Here is a 24,203-nt window from a genome sequence, read left to right on the forward strand (position 1 = left end):
CCACAGTGTGAGTCCGAAGAAGCTTTTCTCTGAGTGAACGCAGTGCGCGTCTGAGGTTGTAAGTGAGTAATTATATATCAGAAATAATAATATATTTAAAAACAGCAACAACAACAAAACCCACTAGTATGTATTGTAAGTGTCACCTGGCAGTTCGCTGGTGATTGGCAGAGTGGGTGCGTGGGGTGAGGTCGGCGCTCTTCTGTGGAAAAATCCAGAGGCGATTAACGCTCTCTGGTGCGAGTGGGTGTATTGTTCGGTAAGAGACTTTGGATCACTTATTGTTGTAGGTGCCGATTTTTAATGCGTGTTGTTGGACTTTTTTAGTGTGACCACGAGTTTTAATGGAGGAATTGATCGACTGCGCGCAGGGAAACCGATCGTTGGTATATTTGTTTGTTTTAGTTCTGTGATTTTTGAATGGTTTAATAAAACGGATATTTTATTTGGTAACATTTTAAACCATAATGTTGTTTTTCAGCTGTTGTTGTGCTGCCTCATCTGTCCTTTTGTCGTTCTTTTCATTGATTTGTAATTTTGTTTTGGTCCGTGCAGCCTTAAAGGCGGTTAATGCTTGAGAGTGAGCCGTGTGAGGACTAACCTCTCTTTTTGTTTGTGCCACTTCCTTTAACATCAACACATAGCGCTGATTCCCAGCTGTGCTGAGACCTGGATTGTTTGCCGTCTCATGTGCAGCGGGGATATCAGCAGGATGTGTTGTAAGTGCCGTCTGGAAATAACTGGGAAAACTATGTTTAATTAATGTAACAAATTATCAGTTTATTTCTTTGCCCCTTTTATTCGGTACCTTTGTCCTCGGTTACAGTATTTTTCCCTCATGCGCGGTATTTGCACAGAGGTGGAGCCGCGCATGGACTCAGACTGACTGGACGCAACATTGAGCAGTTGCACCCTCTTGTGGCTGAAGTTGGTATTACATGAAAGTGCCCTTCTAACGCAATGAATTCGCTTCAAATCTCAAAAAGCCAAATCTGATGAGCTGCAATCTCACTCACACTGAGCACCTTTAAACATATGTTGGTAGAATATGACATGCCAGCATGTTTTTGCACTCTTACACCTCTGAGTTAAATTTATTTTCTAATTAGTAATTTTATTTGACTTTTTTTTTAGTTTCAGTTAATTTCTAGAGTGGATTTTATTTGAAACTGTTTAGTTTTACTTCAGTTTTTATTAGTTTCAGTCTCTGTGATGATTACTGTAAGGAGGGCATATATCAGAGGCAAAATAAGGAAAACCAGTGCAGGTATTATACTATGCTACAATATTCAAAATACTTTATTTTAGTTACTTTTAGTAGTAATAGTAGTTTTTATTTAACTATAATAACCAGGCTCTGATATTAACATAAACGTCCTTACATCACAGGACAGGAACCTGCCCGAGGACCTTCAGGCTTTAAAATTTGAGTCTGAACTTAAGTGAAAGTTGTTGGGTCATTGGACGTTCAGCACAAAGACAGTTACATCTGCAAACTCAGAGACGAGTATTGGAAGCGATTTGTGACAGAAGGACAGCAGCAAGAGTGAAGGGGAAGTCATTTAGTAATGAAACAGGAAACGGCTTACCTCAATTATATGGATAAGATCAAGACAGACAACTGGTGCTTAAGCAGATTTCTTTACTGAAACGAACACATGACTTTTTACAAAATGTTTCGATGATAATCTGGAAGTATTTTCATATTTTCCTTCAAGAGGAGACGACGAGAGTGGACCGGTCTCTCCTGTGTCGACAGGTAACATCTTAAAATGACATTTACACAGAACAGCTTTTACAAAACAACAACAAAATAGAATTGAAAGAAAATCCCGTCCCCACTCGCTCTCGTAAAACTCTTTTGATAGTTTCTGAATAAAACAAATTCATTCTGCACCGGCCTGATGGAGACGAACTCTGTGACGCCCGAGGCTCGGCCGGGAGGAGGAGGGGAGCACACAATCCATAAGACATCTTATAAATGTACAATTAACATTCTTAAACATTAACAAATTTAGCACACAGCTGTTCAAATGTCCTCGCAAATTTAAATAAAAGTGCAAAGCACAGTTTTCAGTAGGAGAGAGAGGAAACAAAGCGCATTAAAAATCCAAATGGACTCTTTAAAATTCATCTCTATAGTGTAGAAAAAATAGAACATACATCGGCAACCTTGACGGCTGCAGGGTCACTGCAGACTCTTATTAACGCAGAGGCTGCTTTCTCAAAGCACCTTTAATAAATAGGCAGGTAAAAACATGAAAAAGCGAATTTCAGTTCTGCTAAATGTGAAGGAATGCAGTTAATGACAAGGAGGCAATTTCAGTGAGTTAGATGGCACCGCTCCCAAAGAGAAATAGGTCATCAGTTTCTGTATCCTGCAGCCGGGAATGCTGGGAAAAGTTACAGGGAGATTCTTTCAAACAGCATCAAAGTAAAATCCTCTGAAATATTACACTTATTAGTCTTTTCCACATACAAACTTTACGTGGTCGTGTTGCTCAAGTATATTTATTGACAAATTTAAGCATTGAATTTATTTTCTTGCCACCTGTACTGGGACAGTCCTCTCGCCCTTATAAGAAGTTCAGCTGCTACGGTTCATCTTGTTTTCCCTTCCTGACGCCTTCACAGGGTCCTTGTTGTACTAAATATCAGTGCGCTGCTCCTCCACAGAGGATGTCACCCTGCTGACAGACTCCAGCTTTGCTGTTGGACTGCAGCTGCTGACGACCTACTGCAAGCTGAAGGGACACCAGAACCAGTAGAAGGTGTACTGGTTCATGTGCCACTACATCAAGCTCACTGAGGATGTTAGAGCTGAACGAGGACTACCAGCTGCAGTCCAATGAAACCAAAGTCCACCCACAGGAAGAGGCTCTTTGGAGAATCAACAGACTTCACTGATATGTTGTTTATTTGTCCCCAAGTACTTGTAGTGGAAAACATTTAGTTTACTGCTGTTACTGAACTCGAAACGCCATAAAAATGCTCACGATGTGTCTAAAACCCGTCAGATTAGGAGTCGTCTGATCAGAGTAGAAATACAGGTTATTGACAGATTTAAGGCAAAGTTTTTGTTGGTACTGATTAAGTCTCGGTACAGAAACTCGGGCGTTCCAGCTGCACTACAGATAAACACTGAGGTTGCAGTTTAAAATAATCTCCTTGTAACAAGATCGCCTGACAAAGAGGTGATCAGAGTGTCGTTGGACTGAACACCAGTCCAGATGTGCTGGAAGGTTTGCCAGTGAGAGTAACTGTGTAACCTGCACTGTGGCTTAATAGACTCCTGTTTCTATTGGGTTAAAGGGGGGTGGGGGGGGTTGGGGATTTTTCCAAATGTCATCATTGGGAAATTTAATTCTCCAACTCTGCAAATCATTTACATCTGTGGATGCCAAATGGAAGAAGATCAACCGATTGGCTAGTTTAGCTTGTTAACGAGTGATGAATTACATTATGCAACAATGTAGCCCCGAGTAAGAAATCTGGCGGTCAGCGAGGTCTGATCACCTGCTTGTTAAAGTGAACATTTGCCTCGGTTCAGGCTTCTGTCACAGACGTCACAGATCAACAGTTTCTCTAAACCTTTAAAATACCATCAGGACAGCTTGAAGAACCTTCTAAGGTTGGGAACTGTCCCGACTCTTCAACGTCACTCCTGCATCTTTGAAACGCTATTTAAGGAAACAAATGGTTTCCTCTGACCACAATCTGTGGTAGTACATGAGCCTCACAAGCTGGAAGTCTGATGGTTTGTGGCAAATTTGCACATTCTTATGAAGTTGATCCACTTTTAGTGAAGTAGGGGGTGCCGTTCATTCTGTAACACTGTGGCGCTGCTGCGTGCAAGCAAGTTGTGTTCAATTAGATTAGCATGGCAGTATTTCAGTCTAACCTCCTCAAAGTTTGAAACCCGGCAAGTTTCAGGGGTAAAGTTTTTAAAAGCTCAACTGATCTTTTGAGTAACTGGTAGAAGAAGAATAAAGTTAATTCAGCTCTTCGATCAGACTCCTTAAATAATTAACTGTAAACGTTAAGATGTTTGATGTCTCTGCGTTTCCACTGCTGCAGCTAACAGCAGGTGTGAGCCGTCAGCTGATTCTGAAAATACAATCGTTTTGCAATAGTTTCAACTCTAAACACAAAAACCCTCAAAGAAGCTGCTGCTGTCAGCAAAAATGGAAGATTCCTGCACTTAATGTTAAACATCTCCATAAATGACCTTTAAGACGAGAAGTATGTCTGTGATGCTCGTTCTCAGCCTCCCCCCTCAGAAGCTGCCTGCCTTACTGCTGTGGCCCTGGCTTCAGTGACGCTACCACATATTTAAGAACCAGTAACTGGGGAAATATTTCTGTGAAGGAAATCTTGGCGTGCACATATAGCACCAGCCCCTTCCACACGCCTTCCTTCAGTAAGTCCAACTGTTGGAACAGTTGAGTGTTTTGGTTTTTCTCTACTGTAGAGAAGAGAACTGGACCAGTGGCAAACACAGGATGTGCAGTCAGGCGTGTTTGTTCCTGTGCTACAACAGTCGAGTGTAGGGTAATAAATCATCAAGTGAAATTTAAGAGTGAACATTTTGGACGATGCTGGTCGTTCTAACGAACTCAGACAGTCAGAAACTGTAAATCTGAGCGTATAAAAAGTTGCTGACCTGTTACTTGCCGGGCTCAGTGTATCACAGGCACTAATGGTAAAGGACAAAATGAAATAAAGCCGAGTTTGCTTTAAGCTTAGATCAACACTAAGGAGACTGAAATGTTTAGAGCAGATTCAAAACCTCATTTTTTTAAATTGGCATCTTTGTGTCAAAATGCTACTTGACTGATGTAATGCTTTTTGTTGTATTGCTTCCTTCTGATGCGTGCTGCCGGGCGTGGATTCAGCCCGTCTGTGGACTTGTGTGGAAAAAACTGAATGAAACAATACTGCAGTTTCCTCGACTTACAGACAGGAGAGGAAAAAAGAGAACAGTCCAAAGCGGGTCCTGAAGGAAGTCATCTGGAGCTACACTCTCTCTGCGGCTAGCTGCTAAGTTAAGGTACAGTGAGCACAGTTCAGTCTGTCAGTGCTGCTGGTGAGTGGGTGGGCAGACAGGAAGTGGCCGTTACTCCATGATGGCTCTGTAGATCACAGGCTCGATGTAGTCCCCCCTGTAACGGGAGTTGATTACTCTCTGTCTCTTTGACTCCTGAATGATTTCCTTCTCCTCGAAGATCCCGTCGAACCTCATGTCCGATGCTTTCGACTGTAAAGAGATGGTACCGTCACTGAAAGTGCTTCTTCATTTTGATGAACTTCCAAGTAAACTGAAAGGAACACTGAATGGGACAGACGGGAGAACGTACCAGTCTGGTTTTAACTCTCTTGGGGAGTTCTTCATCCAGACTGTAGACATCATCTCTCTTGGCTGTTAGTTGTGATCCGTCCTCAAATTCCACCTGCAGTCCAGAAACATTGAGTCAGGACACAAACAGATAACAACATTCAGCTTGTTGAACAACGTCTTTGCAATCTGCTGCTGATTTACTAGAAGTTTCCAGGAACAGCCAGAAGACGACTGCCTTTAAAGCCGAGCAGGTGACTCGTTTTATGTGAAGCTGTAAAGCATTTTGATTTCTTCCTACGCGTCCAACCTACTCTGAAAATATTCCCCAATCAGAAATACGAGGCATGAAGGAGATGTGCTCGCCAGCGAACGCATCCTTCCTTACTGGAAGTCAGAAATGGTTCCCGCCTGCGTTCCCGTCTCTGCTGTTACACACTGAAGAGTTTTTTCTTTACATGATTAAAAACTGGAGAAAGAAGACAAAAAAAATCTTACCAGGTACATTTGAATGACGTGAGCTGCCACAAACTTGGCCCCGTACACCAGGCCGTCCGTCCATCTCACCTGAACCACCTCACCCTGCGGCGGTGGTCCAAGCTGAGCGCAGTCTCGGTTCTAACAGGCAAAAAACAAACCAAGTTCAAAGAAACGTGAAAGGAGGATAAATATCTGATGCAACCTGACATGAAATATGGCAGTGTCAGCTGTTCTGATGCTCGGGTCAAGTGTGAAGCACTAGATGATGTTTGGATTACTCCAGAGGCTTATAATCAGGAACTGCTGTGTAACATGACTGTCAAAGGTGTGTGGTGGCTTTAAGGCGAGCACAGGTGGATGAACTGTCTGCCTGCAGGGACAAGCTGTGAAAATATCCCAAATATAGTGCAGGGTTAAACCGCTGCCGTCTACTGCAGTGACACACGCTGTGGATAACTCAGGGTGTCGACGTGCATTTACACGTCTGAACAAATGTCTGCTAAAAGAAAGCAAACACACGAGCATCGCCTTTGACATCCAGCACAGTTTGCTTCATATTCATGGCTCATACCAGCTTCACAGTCTCACAACGAGTGGTTGTTGTTTCACAGGCTAACCAGGAGGCTGCCCAGCGTCTTCATCATCTTCATCATGACCACACCACTGTATTACACTGGCAACATTTCTGAATTTAAGGTTTTTTTACGTTAACTTCCTTTAAACAGTTTCAGCTTTGCCGGTTTTAAGCTAAAACTGTTAGCTAATCTCTGCGACTCACTGTTTTGACGCTGGGATGTTACTGCCAACTAACTGCTGTACAAAGTCGACATCTAGGCTTGTTTACAAGGATACACAATATATGGACACTGGGTCCCTTTGCCACATGAAACCAGCCTTTACAAACACCTGTGAACGAGCTAACGGCTCACTGGCTCTGAGCGTGGTACAGTAATGGGACGCCATCGCTGCAGCGAGTCAGGTTGTGAAGAGGGCGGTTCAGCCTCTCCACACCAGCAGGCAGCTTATTGGAGACAGCTGATGGACATTTCCTCACATTAAGTTTATTTAAATTCTGTGTGGTCTCCTTTATTAAAGAGACCACTCCCTGAGAGTATGTTTAACCACTTTGTGTTCTTTACAAAATGAAAAGACGTAGAAGGTAGTGGAACGTACCACGATGTCCTCGGGGAAAAGGTTATCGCTAAAAGAACCATCGTCAAAGTTGACCTCGTAGAACGTCTCTTTGGACAGCTGCACCACGTCACACTGGTAGTAGCGCCCATTCTTGTGCTTGCATATGACCTTCTGTCCCACGGTCAGCTCGTGCATGGCTGCCTTATTGCGCTGTCAAAGGGAAAAAAGTATTTTTATGCGTGCGACTGCAAACGGCTTCATAAATCTGATATTTGGGGAAGTTTGGGGTATAAAATAACGTTTGTTTGTTTTTTACCTCAATCTGAGCGGGACCTTTGTGTCGACAGCAGGTAACGTGTACCACAAACGGCCATTCATCTGGCTGCATCAGCACCCCGGCGGCCTGCGCACAGGTGGGGTGATAGGCGGTGGGGCAGCGCCCGTGAGAGCACTGCACGCAACAGCCGGACGCCTTCTTCATCCGCTTCTTACAGTAGTAACATTTCTGTTTGAAGTGAAAGAAAATTCGTTTTAGTCTATGAAATTATTTTTTATTAACAAAACTTCAAGGAACAAACTGCCCTCATACCAAGTATTAAATGTACCTGGTAACTCATCTCCAACATCTTCCCTCTTCTTTCACACATTTCCATTTCAAACATATGAACAGTTACGGCCACATCAGGGACACTGTCGTGTCACTAGAAGCTCCCTTGTACTTGGTATTTAACAGCAGGAACTGTCTGCAAGTACGCCATAAAATTAGTCCCCCCTAGTATCTTGGTTCACATAATATCCTAAAATCAGTAAATTGGTTGATAACAAAGTGACGCTGAGCAGGTGACATGAAAGCACTACTACCAACATACAGAATTCATCTTATGTGCCATCATGTTAGGAGCTACACTGTCAGGAAATCTAAGATATTTTAACCTCTTTAGAGTTTAACCGTAACACAGCTGTTTTTCTGCTATCTCGAACAACTGTACTGTATCTAGCTGCATCATGACTGTGGAGGGGCGTGGTCTGCAGTGCTGCTGCAGGGGAGGCGGACGCACCTGAGCGGCATCTGCAATCACACCTGGCCAGCTTAAAGTCTGTACTGGGTCCTGTCTGTTGTCAATGTTGTTGGTGTGTGTGGCTGCAAAGCTGCAGCCATCTGTGTGTCACAGCAACCGTGCAAATAAAAGTAAATGCTGAAAAGCATGAATGTGTGGGCAGGTCTGCTGTGGGTCGTTTCCAGGGGTGCCAAAACCCAGGATGGGGGCACGCCCGACCCAGTACTGGGCCAGCCAGGAGAGGAGCTGGCCCAAATGGGGACCACGTGGAGGGAGCAGGTGGCAACAATGGGAAGAACTGCAGCTTAGACTGGGTCCTGGCCGACGCCACCCACACCCGCGACCCTCGACTGTGTGGGAGTGCACCCGCGCCGGCCCCTAGAGTGAGACCAGCCAACCTGTCTTTGCACCTGTACCCACTCCTCGGGTAGGAGCGGCTGGTGCCCGGCAGTGGCCCGACCCGGTTTCTTCTCCCCGAAGGAGGGTAGCCGAGCAACCTCCACCCCCACCACCTACCCAGCTGGGGCCAGAGGACGAGGCGCACGAGGGACCTCACCCGCCGGAGATGGAGGTCGGGGCGTGCGAGGGTCCTGCTAAGCCTGAAGTCGGCATGCTGGCCAGACCGGCCTCACCTCCACCAGAGGCCTGCCCACCGGCCGCCCGCCAACCCGTCTGGGAGCCTCGGCTCACGGCCACACCGCCACCTCCGGACCCACCTCGTCACCAGCGCCGGTGGATACGCGGGCGACCACCTGAACTGACACCTCCCTGTCGCTGGGCCAGAGTCCAGACGCACCTGAGCGTCATCCGCAATCACACCTCGCCAGCTTAAAGTCTGTACTGGGTCCTGAAATGCTTCTAATCACAATCTGTAGCAGACGACTACATAAAGAAACCCGTGTCACACTTTTTAGTGTCATCTCTTCAGAACAACAGTGTTTCTTCTAAAGAGATATAACTAATGATAAACTGCTGTCATCTGTGTAGAGGAAGTGTTAGACGTCCTAAGATTTCAGCTTCTGTCTCTGTTCGTGACATTATTTGTACTTGCTGGTATCTTTGTTTTGTTCACGTTGTTTGTTTGGAGGCCGCACTTTCACTCTAATTAGCAGCTTTCAGACTCGAATTTCCTTCTTCATAAAAATGTGAACTTACCAGTTTGAATCTCTGCAGTGGGATCCCACTCAAGTCCACAGGACTTCTTTCTGTGATGTTGACAAAGCGTGCCTCCAGCACAGCAACCGCACACAGCACGTGTACCCACCTGCAACACACAAACACACCCCCACAAAGAGGTCACACCCGACCACAGGCAGCATCAGTTTGATGTTGTTTGTTTTCTTCATCTGTTTTTATGGTTCTAATTATCCAAGCAAAGATACAGCAAAATGAATCAGATGGCAGGGGAGTCAATTTTGTGCGCATCATCACACAAAACAATGAAGTCAAGTCCATTACTGAATCACACCCACGTTTCCCCACTTACACTTTACTTGCAGGCCGTCTAGATGTAATAAGGGCCTCCAGGCACCAAGATAGCAACTCATTTTAACATTTTAATGTTTTCTTTTTTAAAATAACCGTCTCACAGACTGACAAAATCCCCACCTGATTTACTCAAGAATAATCCCCTTGAATTTATCTTTCAGTTCCTGCTAACATGCACGCTCTTATCCTTCCAATTTCATGATTTCCTACCACCTGGCTTCTTGGCCAGGCCCTGAATGATATTCAACTTCTTGCGGAGACAGAGATCTCATGTGGCTGGTAAAAGCTACCTGCTGCATTTTCTCTGACAGAAAGAGAGGAAAATAAAACAAGAGGATTTCTGTTTCTAAGAACAGAATTTAATCTCGAGATGCACCACATGATCAGATGTGCTCACTCACTAATGTATCTTAAATGACTTACTTGTTATTGTTGGCTTTCTGCAAAGCTCCGCCCCTCAATGAACACAGGCAGCAATTCTACAAAAAAGAGCGAGATGATCAAAATGATGAAAATACAGAACATCTGGTAGCTAACATCTAAATATGGATTTAATAAATCAATGTCTATGATGTGGTTGGAGATATCAAACACAATGTGTCTGATCTAAAAGTTTATTCAAACACGTGGGAGGTAAAATTAGGGACCCAATGGATCTGTTCAAGTTCCTCACTGTCACATTACAGCTTAAGTATTCGTCTTTTACATATTAATGAACATCTGTTACAGTCAAGTCACATTAAGTTCACACAGTTGTGATGAAGTCAGCCTGCAGCAGTTTCAGGTTCTGTCACAGCAGAGCTCAAGAAAAGGTGCAAACCTGAAAACGACTGCACACACACTTCTTCCTCTCCGTGATGAATTTTTGAAACACTGAATTTATTTTCTAAACTGTGATGAACGAGGCAGTTAATTCAGTGTTTAATCACATGATCAAACATGACAACCACACATGTAGGCAGAAATATTTCAATCCTGATGAATAAATAACAAATACTCCATCTCCCTCTGTCTATATATCGTCCCTGCCTGGGGACGGGACGGCAACGGGGAGCCAGGATGACGGGTCAGGGGGGAGATAACTGCTTTATTTGTGTGTGTGTGTGTGTGTGTGTGTTGTATTCATAAATAGTAATTAGTAGCCTAATCCTTTCTTCATTCAGCAACCCTGCACTACCAAAGTGTTAGAGTATAAATCTAATGGACTCAAAGCAGTCTCTCCTTCGAGTCTCTATTTATAATAATGTGTTTCATGCAGTGGTGCATATCAGTACATTATCAAGATGCAAGCTAATTATAAACTGATGTAGCATTTAATGTATCTGATTGTTTTAGGCAAGTAATCTTTTGCTTGTAACTCCAACGGTATCAAATGATCTGCCTACAAGTTGTAAAAAGTGACGTTTTTCTTCTCTCTGGTGTAGAAAACAGGTAACTGTAAAACCATCACATCTACTAAATTAATATAATTCAACACCCTTAAAAAAAACACTACACGTTAATTAATGTAATTCATGTTACACGTTAATGGTGCAAATAGTGATTGTGTAAAATATCTTTTCATGATTTGGAATGTGGGACTTGTGAAGAAGCAGGATGGACAGTTCCACTTTTAGAAGCCGTTAGGAAACAAATCCCTTGACTACCAACTGGATTCATGCTAACTTGCACGGCTCGATAAAGAGTAAAAACAGCCACAATTATTGGCTGACCTCAGTCATGGCGTTGGCCTTGCAGCGTGCACACTTCCACTCCTTGTTCACACTGGCTGGATCGACACCGTAACAGGCTGGAAGATAGAAATGCAAACTTTGAGACGTCAGTGAAACACTGAAGAACTATGAAAAGCTTTAATGATTCCATTTTTATAACATGATTAATAACTGATGATATGATAAATGCTGTGTATGAAATGTCCTCTGTTTTGTTTGGCCTTTGCATCGGTTCAAACTCGTAATGAAATGATTACTCAGGAGCGTAAAAGACTTCATATTCTATTTTGTTCTTTGAATTTAATTCCTCGTTGTTCTCTGGTCATTTCGATAAACTATTTTGAAACAAAAATTCTTCTTCTCGCTGAAACATCATTTGTGCGTATAGTGGTCACACTTAAAGACTCGTTTTAAAGCAGGAAAAGCCTCTGATGAAAACACTCATATGTCAAACAAGGCTAGGTTAGATATAAACTAACACTCCTACTTGAAGAGTGCGTGTGTGTGCAGGCGCACATGCGTGTACTGACATGCATGAACTCTCACGCTGCACTGTGAGCAACTGATGAGGAGACTGGTTCCATCTTCTTCCAGACGAGGAGTGACCGGTTGCTCTTCACACTCAGCGTCGTCCTCTGTGGTGGTGGTGAAACACATCTCAGGAATCAGAGGTTTGGTTCGCATCCGCTCCCCGGCCACCACCACGTGCGTGTCGATGCTGTTCGCACACTCAGTCTGACAGCAGTCACAACAAACACATGTGGACTCTGTTAAGAGTTGCTGTTTGTCTCTCGAAACACACAATTTACTGCTTTCATCTTCAGCCGCAGAGGTTTAAATGCTCCGTAATCTTACGCGCCCTGATTAGCTGTCAAAAATACTATTTTTGGAGTCGCTCCATATTCAAACCTGATTATGATCAATCAAACATCTAAGAAGCAAAACAGTCACACATTAAGGTACAGCGCTAATATTAGCAGACTGGAAACCAGTACTGAAGATGAGATGTTTGTAGGATGAAAGAAGGGAAAATAGTTGAGGAAAAAGGTAAATATAGATGATATGACACGACATTCAGTCTATGAATGGAACGTTTGAAGATTTCACAGATGACGGACTTTTGTTTAAAATGGAAAATCTGGAGTCTGTTCAAGTTTGCACGAACAGCCATAAAGAGGATCAATGCCAAGTACGAGAGTTGGACTGGACGAACATATCAACGACAGCCCTAATTTTGGGGGGGAAATTAGTTCGTCCATGTTTGAACTTCTGTGTTGTAAACGGGCAAATCAGTCCGTGCATGATTACATTGCCCATCAAAAAGTCTGCGCGTGCGCGAATGTATCGCCCATCGTCGATTATTGGACTGACAGGTGTCGGTGGGAAATCTTTACATATGGCCCGACACTACCAAGTGCATTCATTGAATTCATGTAGATGCAGTTTGGTAAATGAAGTTGCCGTGAGGCTGGATTTACTCTGTACTGTGATGTATCAGAAGATACAGTCTGGACCAATTAAAACAGTGTAAACTTCCCATGATGCAACTGTTCTGATAAAAATCCCTTTTAGCAAACCTCACCTGGCTTGGCTCATCTCACCAAAGAACACTATATTACTTGCATGTTCAGATGCTGCGGGGGCCTGTACCATATCTGGTTTTGTCTCGGTGGACTGGTGAGGAGCAGGTCTGCTCTGCTGCGAATTACCTGGTGGTACGTGTGGAAGAGCAAACAGATGGAGCAGTATGGAGGCTTGGAGCCTATTCGCTGGTTGTACTCCCTCTCTTTCTTCAGGTTGGGTGGCCTGCTTTGCCACAGGTGAGCCAGAGGCTTGGCCCAGCCCTCACCCTCCACACCCCCTGCCTCCACTGGGGGCGGCTCTTCTGGAGTCTCTGAGGCACAAAAAGCAAAGACAACACATTTAGCTAAAACAGCATTAGGAATGACAGAGGCCTGGTTTGTTTAGTTTCACTAATCTAATTCTGTTATTGGCTTTGAAGTCAAAGGTGGCTTAATTACCTCTCAAATATAAACTACATGCAGATAATGGGACCTTAAAGTGTTCAGACACACCTTCATCACTCATGCCGTCTTTTATGAGTGGATGGTGTCCTGGAAGCTGCCCAAGGTCAGTCTCAAAGTCTCGAAGTCCTGCCATCGCTTTTGCCACCTGCTGGAGAGAAACAGCATTTTCAAAAGGCCACACAGCTAGTTTGCAGTTGATCATGTTTGCACCATATATGCATCATTCTCCAGAGGCCTGCGCCTTCATCATTTTAGGGTGTTTTTATATTAATAATATCTGAGCATGAAAGTAAAAAAGGCTTACACACCACTAGATGACGAGACTGGGCTGCACCAGAATTCTTAGTTAGCGATGGTATAGTTAAAGTAATGCAGTCGTGGAAAGTAGCAAAGAGTGTTGATGGCTGCATGTATGCATTTGGACAAACACACGAACCAAAGACTGGAGAAAATGTTTAGAACAGTACAAAGATCACACATCTTGGAATGACAAGGCCAGAAAAGTGCAAAAACTACAGCAGTGGGTAACTTACAATGTTAAATACATGTCCACTCACTGCTTTGCCAACATGACAGTTGTCCTCCTCGGTTTCATGGTCGCTATCCTCACTCGTCTTCTCCTCTCTGTACAGCACTTCTCCGTCGCCGTAGTCTCCTTTGGCATAGCTGTGGACGTGCAGGACGTCTGCGGGACTCAGCGTCCTCTGAAACACTTTGCTGCAGCTGTTGTCCAGTGGAGGCTCCTCGCTTCCAGCGGTCTCCTCAGCGCCCAGAGAAACCACCTGGTTCTCAGTGGACTCGGGAGGAAAGACCTCCATAGCCACCACGCAGTTCTTCTCTTTTTTCAGCGGACTTCGTCTGTTTGAAGTTTTCTTGGCATTGGCTTTGGACTGAGCTTTAGGCTGGGGTTTGGTCCCTTTCTCCTTCTTCACCTCCTTGACTTTCACTGTGTCTGAAAGAGATTCATTGAGATACACAGACTAGCACTTTGCCCCCAAACTTTTACAGGACATGGGTTCAGTGTACCACAGAGTCTTTTTATAATCTTCACTTTATTTCACATATTCAAGTTATTTTTACTTCCAATAGTGTTAACATGCTGCACAGGTCATAAACAAGAGGTCTTTAAAATTTTAATTGTAAGTGGGCTGAAGCAGTTAAAAGTAGTCTAACATAAACGCTGTAATTTGATTATTTTAATAAACATGTAACTTGGATGCTGGCGTGACCACAGTGCACACGTCTGCTGTTGCTCACAGTGGTCCAAGTGTCGGCTCAGGGAGTTTGTGTGAGGGAACATTGGTGTGAAGTCTGAGGTACCTTTTTCTGCCTTGCTGGTCACTTTAGTTGGAGACTCCTTACGTGACAGCTTGGCCTTCTTTGGCTCCACCTCCACCTCCTTTGGCTCCACCCCCGCCTCATTTGGCTCCACCTCCGCCTCCTTTGGCTCCACCTCCGCCTCCTTTGGCTCCACCTCCGCCTCCTTTGGCTCCACCTCCGCCTCCTTTGGCTCCACCCCCGCCACTGGCAGCTCAGGTTTGACATCTTCAGAGGCTTTGACAGCTTCAAGCTGACGTTTAGTCCCAGTGTGAGGCTCTGGACTGATACTTGGGAGAGCAAATCGAAGACATGTTGGACAGGACTCAAAACTAAACCGTGTTTCTCAAAGACTGCCGCGAACAAACTAACAACTCCGAGTGAGGCTGACATTAGAGGTGGGAATCACCATACAACTCGCGAAACGATATTATCACAATACTTAACGCACGATACGATATTATTGCGATTTTTTAAAAATATTTTGCGATATTTAAATTCTGCACATAAAGGTAAACTTTATCAATATTCATTTTATCTAATATCAAAGTCTCACACTCAGTCTTTCTCTCATTTCAGTTTTATTGTTGACAAACTGAACGGTTTGTATTACAGTCTAGTCCAACTTAACTGAATGCAACCATCTGGTACAATTACAGCTATTCTGAACTATGCAATTTATGAAAACTATGCAGCCCCTTCAGCAACTGAAGAATTTGAAAGTAAATTTAAAAAAATATAACTTTACATTAAATAAAAAAGTTTTAAACTTAATTAAAATAAAACATGTCTTAAATTAAAATAAGTAAACTGTCATGTTTATTGCTGCCAAAAAAAAAGTTAAACACATTTGGACAGTGAAGGAATGTCAGGATTCTTGCTCAGAAAAAGGATCAACGTGCTCTGAAGTCAACATGCTCTGACTGCAGAGCATGTTGACTTCAGAGAAAAAGTTGTTTGTAACAAAATATCGATTTCTGCTGTCCCTGTATCGATACATTATTAGCAAACAAAATATCACGATACTACACAGTATCGATTTTTTCCCCCACCCCTAGCTGACTCCAAGTGAGGCTGACATGTGAGAGCAAATCACATAATCTGTCACAGCCTATGCTCAATCACTTCTGGCAGAGCCTAAAGAGATTTGTGTCAGTGCTGCTCCTCTGAGTGGAGACAGAACCACCTCCGTACTGGAAACAGTCTGAATCACTGCAATCTTTAAGCTGAGAACATCTGCAAATCTGCAGTGACTCAAATTTTCATCTTTATGGTGGATGCATGTTTTAATTCAACTAATTAGCTTTAGCTGATTATTGTTATTGTACTTAAAATTGGTTTATATGCCATATAAATAGTTTGGGTAAAGATTTTGAGCATTTAACAATGATTTATTACGACCGGTTCACATCCGTATCAGAAAACTCCGTGAATATAGGAGCAGTGGGTTAGTAGTGACTATAAATCAGACCTTTTGTCCTCCTGGACAGCAGTGTTGGGCTCCTCGGATGGCACCTCAGCAGGACTCTCCTTTGAAGGTCCGATCTTTTTGTCTTCTTTCAGAAACTCGGCGGCCTCCGGCGTGGGCTTGGAGTGGTCGATGGGAGCGTTGTCTTTCCCTGCCTTCCACAGCTTGTAACGTTCAGGTTGAAACTTGCGTACAAATACGTCCATGGAGATCTTCACCATGTCCTGCCGGCATGAACACTGAGAGGAAAACACTCTTAACACACTACGAAGTTGATAAGAATTCACTTCATTATAAATAAACCAGCTGTGGAGTTATACTCAGTGCCGTTCAAACGTCGTTATGTACCAGCGTTGCTTGTTTGCCGTAATCGATCCATCGTTGAGTGGCAAAATTAGTTGACTCGGCGCAGTTGAAGCCGTGGTTGAAACCAGCGTGATAACCAAACGGGAACGTCACGATGAACTGCCCGGCCTCCTGAGTGACCTGAGTCGAGAACAACACAGATCAGTATAAGATGAATGTTTTATTTTATTTTTTCTGCTTATCTGTTCATCACCATTTAGTGTTGCATGTAAGACAACGCAAATTAAATAAAAGATTACCTTTTCAAATGGTATGCCATATTTTTTCAGGATGAATGGTGAAATTAAAGTCATCTTGTGGCGCAGGAAGGCTTCACAGCCCTGGACGTTACCTGGAAAGAAACCTGGAAACAGGATCTCATCAGCAGCGGTGCAGTTGGGCCTCGTTGGCTCTTTTTATTTAAATGGTTTAGTGTAAAACAGTTATGTGGGATATGTAAACATCACTGCCGTTACAGTCTCTGGGGTGCTTTCTGAGTGTACACTGGACTTCCCCTTTCATACGGCAGTGGTAAAATCGAGCTTCTTTCACCTCAGGCAGCTGCAAAAATAAAGCCAATTCTTTCGCGGCAGCACTTTGAGACAGCGATCCACGCCTTTGTTATCACTCGGCTGCATTACTGTAATGCACTTTATATTGGGGTCAGCGCATCATATATTACTCAAAATGCCGCAGCTCGTCTTTTAACTGGCACTTGAAAGTTTGAGCACATTTCCCCTGGTTTAGCTTCACTTCACTGGCTGCCATTTCTTTTAGGATTCATTTTAAAATTCTTTTATTTACTTTTAAAAGCTCTCCATGGCCTAGCTCCATCTTATCTCTCTGAGCTGCTACAGCCTTATACACCCACCCGCTCTCTCAGGTCAGCTGATCAGCTGCTCCTGCATGTACCCAGGACTGGGCGTAAACTTAGAGGAGATCGTGCTTTTGCTGTAGCAGCTCCAAACTGTGGAACGAGCTTCCTTTAGAGCTCAGACAGGCCACTTCTTTACCTGTTTTTAAGTCACTCTTGAAAACCCGCCTCTTTACCCTGACCTTTGACACCACGTGAGATGTTGGTTTTTATTTTTATTTCAGTTGTTTTTAGGTGATTCGATGCCGTTTTATCTTGTTTTTGTTTTAATTTTATGTTTTATGTGTTTTATTTATTTATTTTGCTGTTTTCTGTTATTCTATTGTTTTAACTTATTTTCTGTACAGCGCTTTGTTCCTGTGCTGGGTATTTTAAAGTGCTTTAGAAATAAAATTGGATTGGATTCATACATCTACACATAATAAGCTGAAGTCACTTCAGGCATCGACTCTGTGATCAAGCAGCTTAAAGACAACAATAAGGGTTCTGTCACCTACCCTTGGCGAGCCTTTCCAGACGTTTCCCTTGCTCTGGTGAGACGACGTACCTAAGAAGTAACAAACGTACAGAAATACTGAAAAAGGTGATTGTGACGTTTACACCAGAGTCAAAAATGCTCCAATCGGTGGATGAGATCCCTGCTTCACTTTAAGTAATAACTACATGAACAGAAACAATAACTGAATGTTTTCAACAGTAAATAAACAAACAAAGACATTTTTAAAGGATTTTTCTAAACTGTTTTGTAAACTGGCTGCTTTGGCAAACAGACTTCTGCTAAATACAAAAACTAGATATGTGTTAATATTCACTCGTTCAAACAAAGGTGAGGTTTGTCAGTGACCCTACCAGGACTTTGGCTCTCCAAAGTGCAGGTAGTTGATGCTATATAGATCCATGTCTTCTGTGTGCCACGCAAAGGCGCTCTTCCACATCCCAAAGTACAGGTAGGGCGTGTTGACACCCGTGATCTTGATGCCACTCTCATTCTCCACAATGTCCAGGATAGTGTTGAGACGACCAATGTTCCATTCAGTCACATCCTGCAGAGGAAGGATTCACACAGGCTGCAAGTCAGGACGACTAACCGTATGTGTGAAACTGATTTACCTTTAACTGATCAGGAAAACTAAGGAATGAAGAAAGATGTGAGTTTGTGAACATAAAAGTCTCTTTTTTTAATCTATGAGAACAACCGCATCCCAGTTTATCAATTTAGTAGTGCAGCTAGTAACAAGCTAGCTCCAGTGTATAATATGTGGTTGTATTTTCCCATCAGTTTGCCTCAATTCTATCCACACGTTCCTCCACAGATTCTCTCTTTCCATGAGAGATTACAATTCGTTGGACCCCAGCTGGGAACGGTAATCTTTCTGATCTTGGAGTGCCAGACTAGTCCGAATCTGCAACAGGTAGAGCTGCTTCATTTGCTCTGAGCTCACCGAGGCTGCAGAACAGAGACGGCAGTCAAGACACTGAACTTGAAGATGGGCGCCGGAAGAGAGGTTCTCTGAGAGCCAGCTGATTCTATCGCTCAACGATTTATCACAAATACTCAGGTAATAACACTGGCACAGGAGGAATGTGTAAACTACATTTTTTAACAACCCCACCTGTCTACCACAAACAGAATTTAATATATTTAAGTTCCATGTATGCAGCCTATCACCACTCACTGGATCGTATAGCGTTCCACTGACATCAGCACCGTAAAGTGGAGGGTTAAAGGTCAGGTTCTTCCAAAACTTCCTCTCCAGCTCGTCAAAATCCACGTATCGTGGGCTGCAGAATCTACAGAGAGAGATATTCAGAGAAGACTGAGCAGAGGTCACAGTCGCTGAAACCCATTCATGCAAACTTTCATTGAGTAAACTGACTTGTCCATGTTGGAGGTCTTGCGGAAATCATGGACAGTCATGGGCTTCTTTTGGATGTTGTACTGTGTGAATAGTCCTGACTGGCCGGTAACCACCTGCTGGATGGGAGCGGGAATCACCAGGTCATCGATATCATCATAAGTCTTTCTGGGTTTCCAGCCTTTAGGAGGAATAACCTGCAAGGAGCACAGATGAGAGAAACTCAGGGCAACAGCAGAAGGAAAATAGTGAATTTCTGGAATTAGTATCACACTGAATTTCTCACCCCTTTTACATATTATCATTGATATTATTATTATTTAAAATACATTTATCTTCCTGTCTTAAATCTTTTTTTTTTTTTTACATATTTTAACAATTGATGGAAATTGTGTAGACAGATACCGTTGTGTGTATGTAAAGATGACACAGGAAGTACGGCTATGAATCAGTGCACAAGTTATGTTATTTTAATGAGTGACTTTACAGGCATGTTAGCTTTAAACAATAGCACAGGAGTCTCAGACTCCTCTTACATCTGCCTCTTCAGAACATTTATATGGCAACACAAATGTTATAAGCGACTATTTAAAGTAACTAAAAGGATGATAAAACTCTGAATATGTCAACATTGAACACGACCAGTTAACCTAACTTCCTGTTAGGTTCATGTTTTCACACTAAGAGCAAACTTTCAGATGTGATCCTCTAAACACTAATGAACAGGAAACGACTGGCTTCTGACTTTGTGCTTTGGTTCAAAAGTCTTTAACAGCTGTGGTACAAAGACATTCGCAGCGTTTCTCTGCTCTGCTAAACAAAAAGTGACAAAAAGACAGAAGCAACTTACTTTTGCCATCCCAGCTCTGTGCGCTCCTTGTGACTCCATAAAGGCAATGTAACGTCCAAAGTCCTTGAACTCCTCTTTGGAGGGGGTGAATGTCATCACCCTGCAGCCCACACTTTGGGCTGGCGTGTCTGTGGTCATCTTGGGAGTGTTATTGTGACCTCAACTCTGGAAAACATAAACACGATTATGTCTGTTTGCCTGACAGTTAAGCATACATTCAGACAATGCAGCACGCTTAGCATCAATGGAGCATCTGTGGGAGCATCCTGGGAGTAACTCAGTTTCTTTGTTGTGACTTGCCTTTAGCTGATGTTGCTCTTTATTAACGTTAGTTGCTATGCATTTTTTTTAATCATGTGCTCTACATTCATATACACACAAAGTGAAAATCTGCACAGCCTGTCAGTTAAGTACAGGAAACCATTCAAGCATCTTCTATCATATATTCTAACTGATCTGCCGCAGTGATCACAAACACCACAATCAGTGACATTCACCAGATATCCACCATCCCCACAGGTTCACAGTTCCTCTTTTAAGTCTGTGACCACGTCTGAACCCCTCTGTGCCATTTAACAGACTTAACTGATCATCTCAAACACACTGCCAGGTGATAAAACCAGAACATCAATTTTTTAATACAAACTTGAAAAAATAAAAACAAAAAAAACCCTTAAACTTAGCAAGTTTAAAAAAAAATCACTCTGTGTAACTTTGGAGCCAGTTTCACTTTTACATTACAAAGACTAATGTTATCTATGATAAAACCTAAAACCTTCTGAAATCAGCACACAGGAAACAAGGCTGCTCAATTACAGCAAAAACAATGATTTTGGTCAATTATTTACTGTGATAAGTCATTAATTTGTCAAATATCCAGTTTTTATGGCCTTTGAAAAATTTCTTTGTTTGTAGATGATACCCTTTAACTTTAAAGAAACGTCAATTAAAAAAACTACATAAATACATAAAAAAGTCAAGCTCACAGGGACTGATTGTTGCCCGACTAGTGGGTGTTTTGACCACAAAGGCCGTTTCGCAAGAGCAACTGTCAATACCTGCTGGCCCACAGCTTCCACAGTGGGATCTCTCTGGGTGCAGACAAGGCCTAAAAAAGGCCCAGACAGCAGCAGACTCACACACCTCAGGAGAGATGCTTGGTCTCCACACACAGAACTAAGTAGAGCTGAAGCTAACAAGCAACCAAAATGCTTTCAAATATAAACACACACAAACATTAATGATGCTACAGATCCTTTCTGCAACTTTTACTTCTGAAAATATTGCGTTGACCTGAGGCTGTATCTGGTCTCATTTTACTACAAAGACAAAACAAAATCTTCAAATGAATATGAAAAAAAAAAAGAGTAATCTTATCCTGATTAGCTTGTTTTCATAACTGTTAAAAGCCATAATCATAATTCAAATTAAAATCTCTACACAGGATGTAATAAACCACAACCTCATAGCAGTGCTGGGCACTACAGTTTCAACAAAGGCACCACGCCCACACCCACCCAACAATTCGTGGGTCTAGAAATAAATGCTTATTTGAGACTTCTCGTGATAATTAATTATATCAACAAACACAGTTTCGGACATATCACCAAGTTGAACTATACCAAGCATCGCAGCAATAACTTCTGTGATTTTACATTATTGTCTGCTTGTGAACATTTTCCTAACTTCATGAAAACTGAAAACCTCTCCTCAGTCAAAAGCACTCCCAGCAAAACATCCACCCAGACTGGGACCAGAACATAAACACACGGATCCCAAACACCATCTACAGCCTCGTTTCAGGTTTGTGAATTCAAAAAAAACTTTAACCAAGCCTCCACCTTTAGTAATAACACACAATAAACTATATTTGATTAGTTTATTCTTTAACAGAATAATAACGTAAACTCCCGAAGTAATTAGTTTAACTAAACATTGTGTATCACAAAAATCGATTTCCGATTACACACATACTCAACTTTTAGCTAAAGGCAACGCTGCACTCTGTCTTAACGGACTTTACTGGAAGACTCGGAGATCCTCTGTGATTGGACACAGTCCCGACTCAGTCTTATCTTCGGCATGTGATTGGCTCAGCAGAACGTCACTCACACGTGGTAGCCCACTTACAGCGCATCTCCTCGGAAAAATATTTCGCTAGTCCGCTAGCTAAAATGCTATCTGCAGCATAGCTTGTTCTGCGACCCGAGAATTAAAAGTTAAGTCAACAAAAATCAAAAACACCCTAATGTTCAAAAGTAACCACTAAGTAGCCAACATTTACGGACAGCGCAGATCCTACCGTCAAAACTGGTAGAAGTTAATAGCAGAAGTGCTGCGGACTCGGAGATCTGACAGCTGCTAACCAACTAGCAAACATGGCTTGTTGCTCACCGTTAGTTTCTCATGCGCAAACTTAACAGTTATTTCTGCTCCCCTCAAAGTGAGCCGCTTCACAAGTGACAAACTTTAACTTACACACGCTGAAATGAAGGGGAGTTGTTTGCTCTCCGATCACAGGTAACAGAGTTGCAATACGGACAACATCAGTCCGGCTAGAAAAGACAGTCCTCCATTATTACAGTGACGCATGCCCAGTGTGTGTTTGTTTACACAGCGCATATGAAGGCGGGGCTACCATAGTCTCCCAGCTAATCACAACGCCCTGTGTTTCCAGACCACGCCTCCTGCTGTTCTGATTACGGACAGCTCAGCTGATGAAACACCTGTTTCCCATTCTGAGATATTAAAAGTAAGTTGAAGAGATTCTGATGTTTTATTTTAATGTCACGGTTGTGAGAGGCCAGCAGCTTTTTTTATGTTCATTTTTTCACATTTTTATTGTGGATAAACCTTTGGCCTTTGATGGTAAACTGATGAGAACCAGATTGTGAGGCAAGAAGCCACTGGGTAGGCTTCCACTGAGATCAGTTACAATCTGTGTTTTGTGTGGAAATACAACTAGCATTAGTAAGTAAATGAGCTTTGAGCTTTTACATCGTCCTGATCAAGGTGCCTTGTGCCAACAGTTATAGACGACAGGTGGTTCCACCGACAAAAAGTACTTGCTGCTGGAGTAATCAAGGAGTTGCACAGTCTATATGCATCCCCAATTGCTGTAGCAAGGGGGGGAAATTGCATAATCAGGATGTATATTGATTACAGACCATTCTAAATAAGTACAAGAACCCATGATGCCTTAGACTCAGTGGTTGGATGCATCAGTGAGCTTGATGAGACAGTGTACCAGGCTGTGGTTGACTCGCGGTGTGAGGAGAATCACTTACAGCTCAATGTGATAAAGATCAAAGAATTGACTGTAGACTTCAGGACCAGGAAACCTGTGACCTCTGTTTCAATCCAGGGGGTCGATGTGGACATCGTCGAGGACTATAAATACCTCGGAGTACACACGTTTAGTGAGAGACTGAGATTACACAAATGCACCACTGAACGACATAGGAAATCATTCCTGCCTGTGGCCATATCCATCTCCAACTCCTCTATCTAATGCACAGTACACAGTGTAATAGCTGCACCCTTTTGCACATCCTCCACAGTAAAATAACAAATAGCAAAGCTTTACAGGTTAATGTAAAATATCAATCGTAAATATTTCACTTCTGTGATATTCTGTATATTTATAATTGAGTTATTTGTATATATTAGAGCTATTTCTTATATTTTGTTAACTTTGAAATTTGTTCAGTCTCTTACTGTTATTGCCTTGAAGCAACTGTAACCACATAATTTCCATAGGTATTAATAAAGTTGGCAGCACGGTGGCACGGTGGTTAGCACTGTTGCCGCACAGCAAGAAGGTCCTGAGTTCAATTCCACCATCAGGCCGGGATCTTTCTGTGTGGAGTTTGCATGTTCTCCCCGTGTTTGCGTGGGTTCCCTCCGGGTACTCCGGCTTCCTCCCACCGTCCAAAGACATGCAGCTTGTGGGGATAGGTTAATTGGATAATCCAAATTGCCACTAGGTGTGAATGTGAGTGCGAATGGTTGTTTGTCCCTGTGTGTTGGCCCTGCGACAGACTGGCGACCTGTCCAGGGTGTACCCTGCCTCTCGCCCTATGACAGCTGGGATAGGCTCCAGCGCCCCCGTGACCCTGAAAAGGATAAGCAGAAGCGAATGGATGGATGGATTAATAAAGTTTTCTGATTCAGATTTTCAGGAATATGATTTGAAGGTGTCCACTGACAAGTTCCAAGTTTGTAAAACTGTATCCAAGCACATTTGCTACATTGTGTCT

The 24,203-nt window shown here is 42.9% G+C and overlaps 1 protein-coding gene across 4 annotated transcripts; it reads right to left on the minus strand.

The window, feature by feature from the left end:
* Positions 1-1,627: 1,627 nt before the first annotated feature.
* Positions 1,628-22,555, minus strand: kdm4aa (lysine (K)-specific demethylase 4A, genome duplicate a). Of its 4 annotated transcripts, none has more exons than XM_086263508.1 (22): positions 22,423-22,555; positions 19,945-20,109; positions 19,116-19,291; positions 18,915-19,029; positions 18,088-18,281; positions 17,736-17,785; positions 16,625-16,728; positions 16,368-16,505; positions 16,023-16,258; positions 14,555-14,841; positions 13,792-14,186; positions 13,283-13,379; positions 12,917-13,101; positions 11,738-11,942; positions 11,208-11,284; positions 9,919-9,974; positions 9,163-9,271; positions 7,266-7,454; positions 6,989-7,159; positions 5,834-5,953; positions 5,358-5,450; positions 1,628-5,257 (listed from the first exon to the last, which is right to left on the minus strand). In XM_086263508.1, exons 2-22 carry the CDS (start codon positions 20,080-20,082, stop codon positions 5,117-5,119), a joined length of 3,276 nt encoding a protein of 1,091 aa, XP_086119634.1. In that variant the 5' UTR covers positions 20,083-20,109; positions 22,423-22,555; the 3' UTR covers positions 1,628-5,116. The 4 variants fall into 4 exon arrangements, with proteins under 4 accessions (XP_086119634.1, XP_086119632.1, XP_086119630.1 ...); XM_086263506.1 differs by having other exon boundaries at positions 13,283-13,382; XM_086263504.1 differs by having other exon boundaries at positions 13,283-13,382; positions 13,768-14,186.
* Positions 22,556-24,203: the final 1,648 nt, after the last annotated feature.

The sequence above is a fragment of the Aulonocara sp. 'chitande type north' Nkhata Bay genome, linkage group LG15 (genome assembly GCF_057382095.1).
Source record: "Aulonocara sp. 'chitande type north' Nkhata Bay isolate Kocher_YH1m ecotype deep benthic linkage group LG15, A_spYH_male_GT1.1, whole genome shotgun sequence".
Taxonomy (NCBI): domain Eukaryota; kingdom Metazoa; phylum Chordata; class Actinopteri; order Cichliformes; family Cichlidae; genus Aulonocara; species Aulonocara sp. 'chitande type north' Nkhata Bay.

Excerpts from the sequence above, each read along its gene's own strand:
- kdm4aa (XM_086263504.1), bottom strand. The coding sequence starts at position 20,082 with ATGACCACAGACACGCCAGCCCAAAGTGTGGGCTGCAGGGTGATGACA. Across the intron at positions 9,272-9,918 it reads CAGAAAGCCAACAATAACAA|GTGGGTACACGTGCTGTGTG; the intron begins GTAAGTCATTTA and ends TGTGTGTTGCAG. Across the intron at positions 7,455-9,162 it reads CACTGCAGAGATTCAAACTG|AAATGTTACTACTGTAAGAA; the intron begins GTAAGTTCACAT and ends CACTTCAAACAG.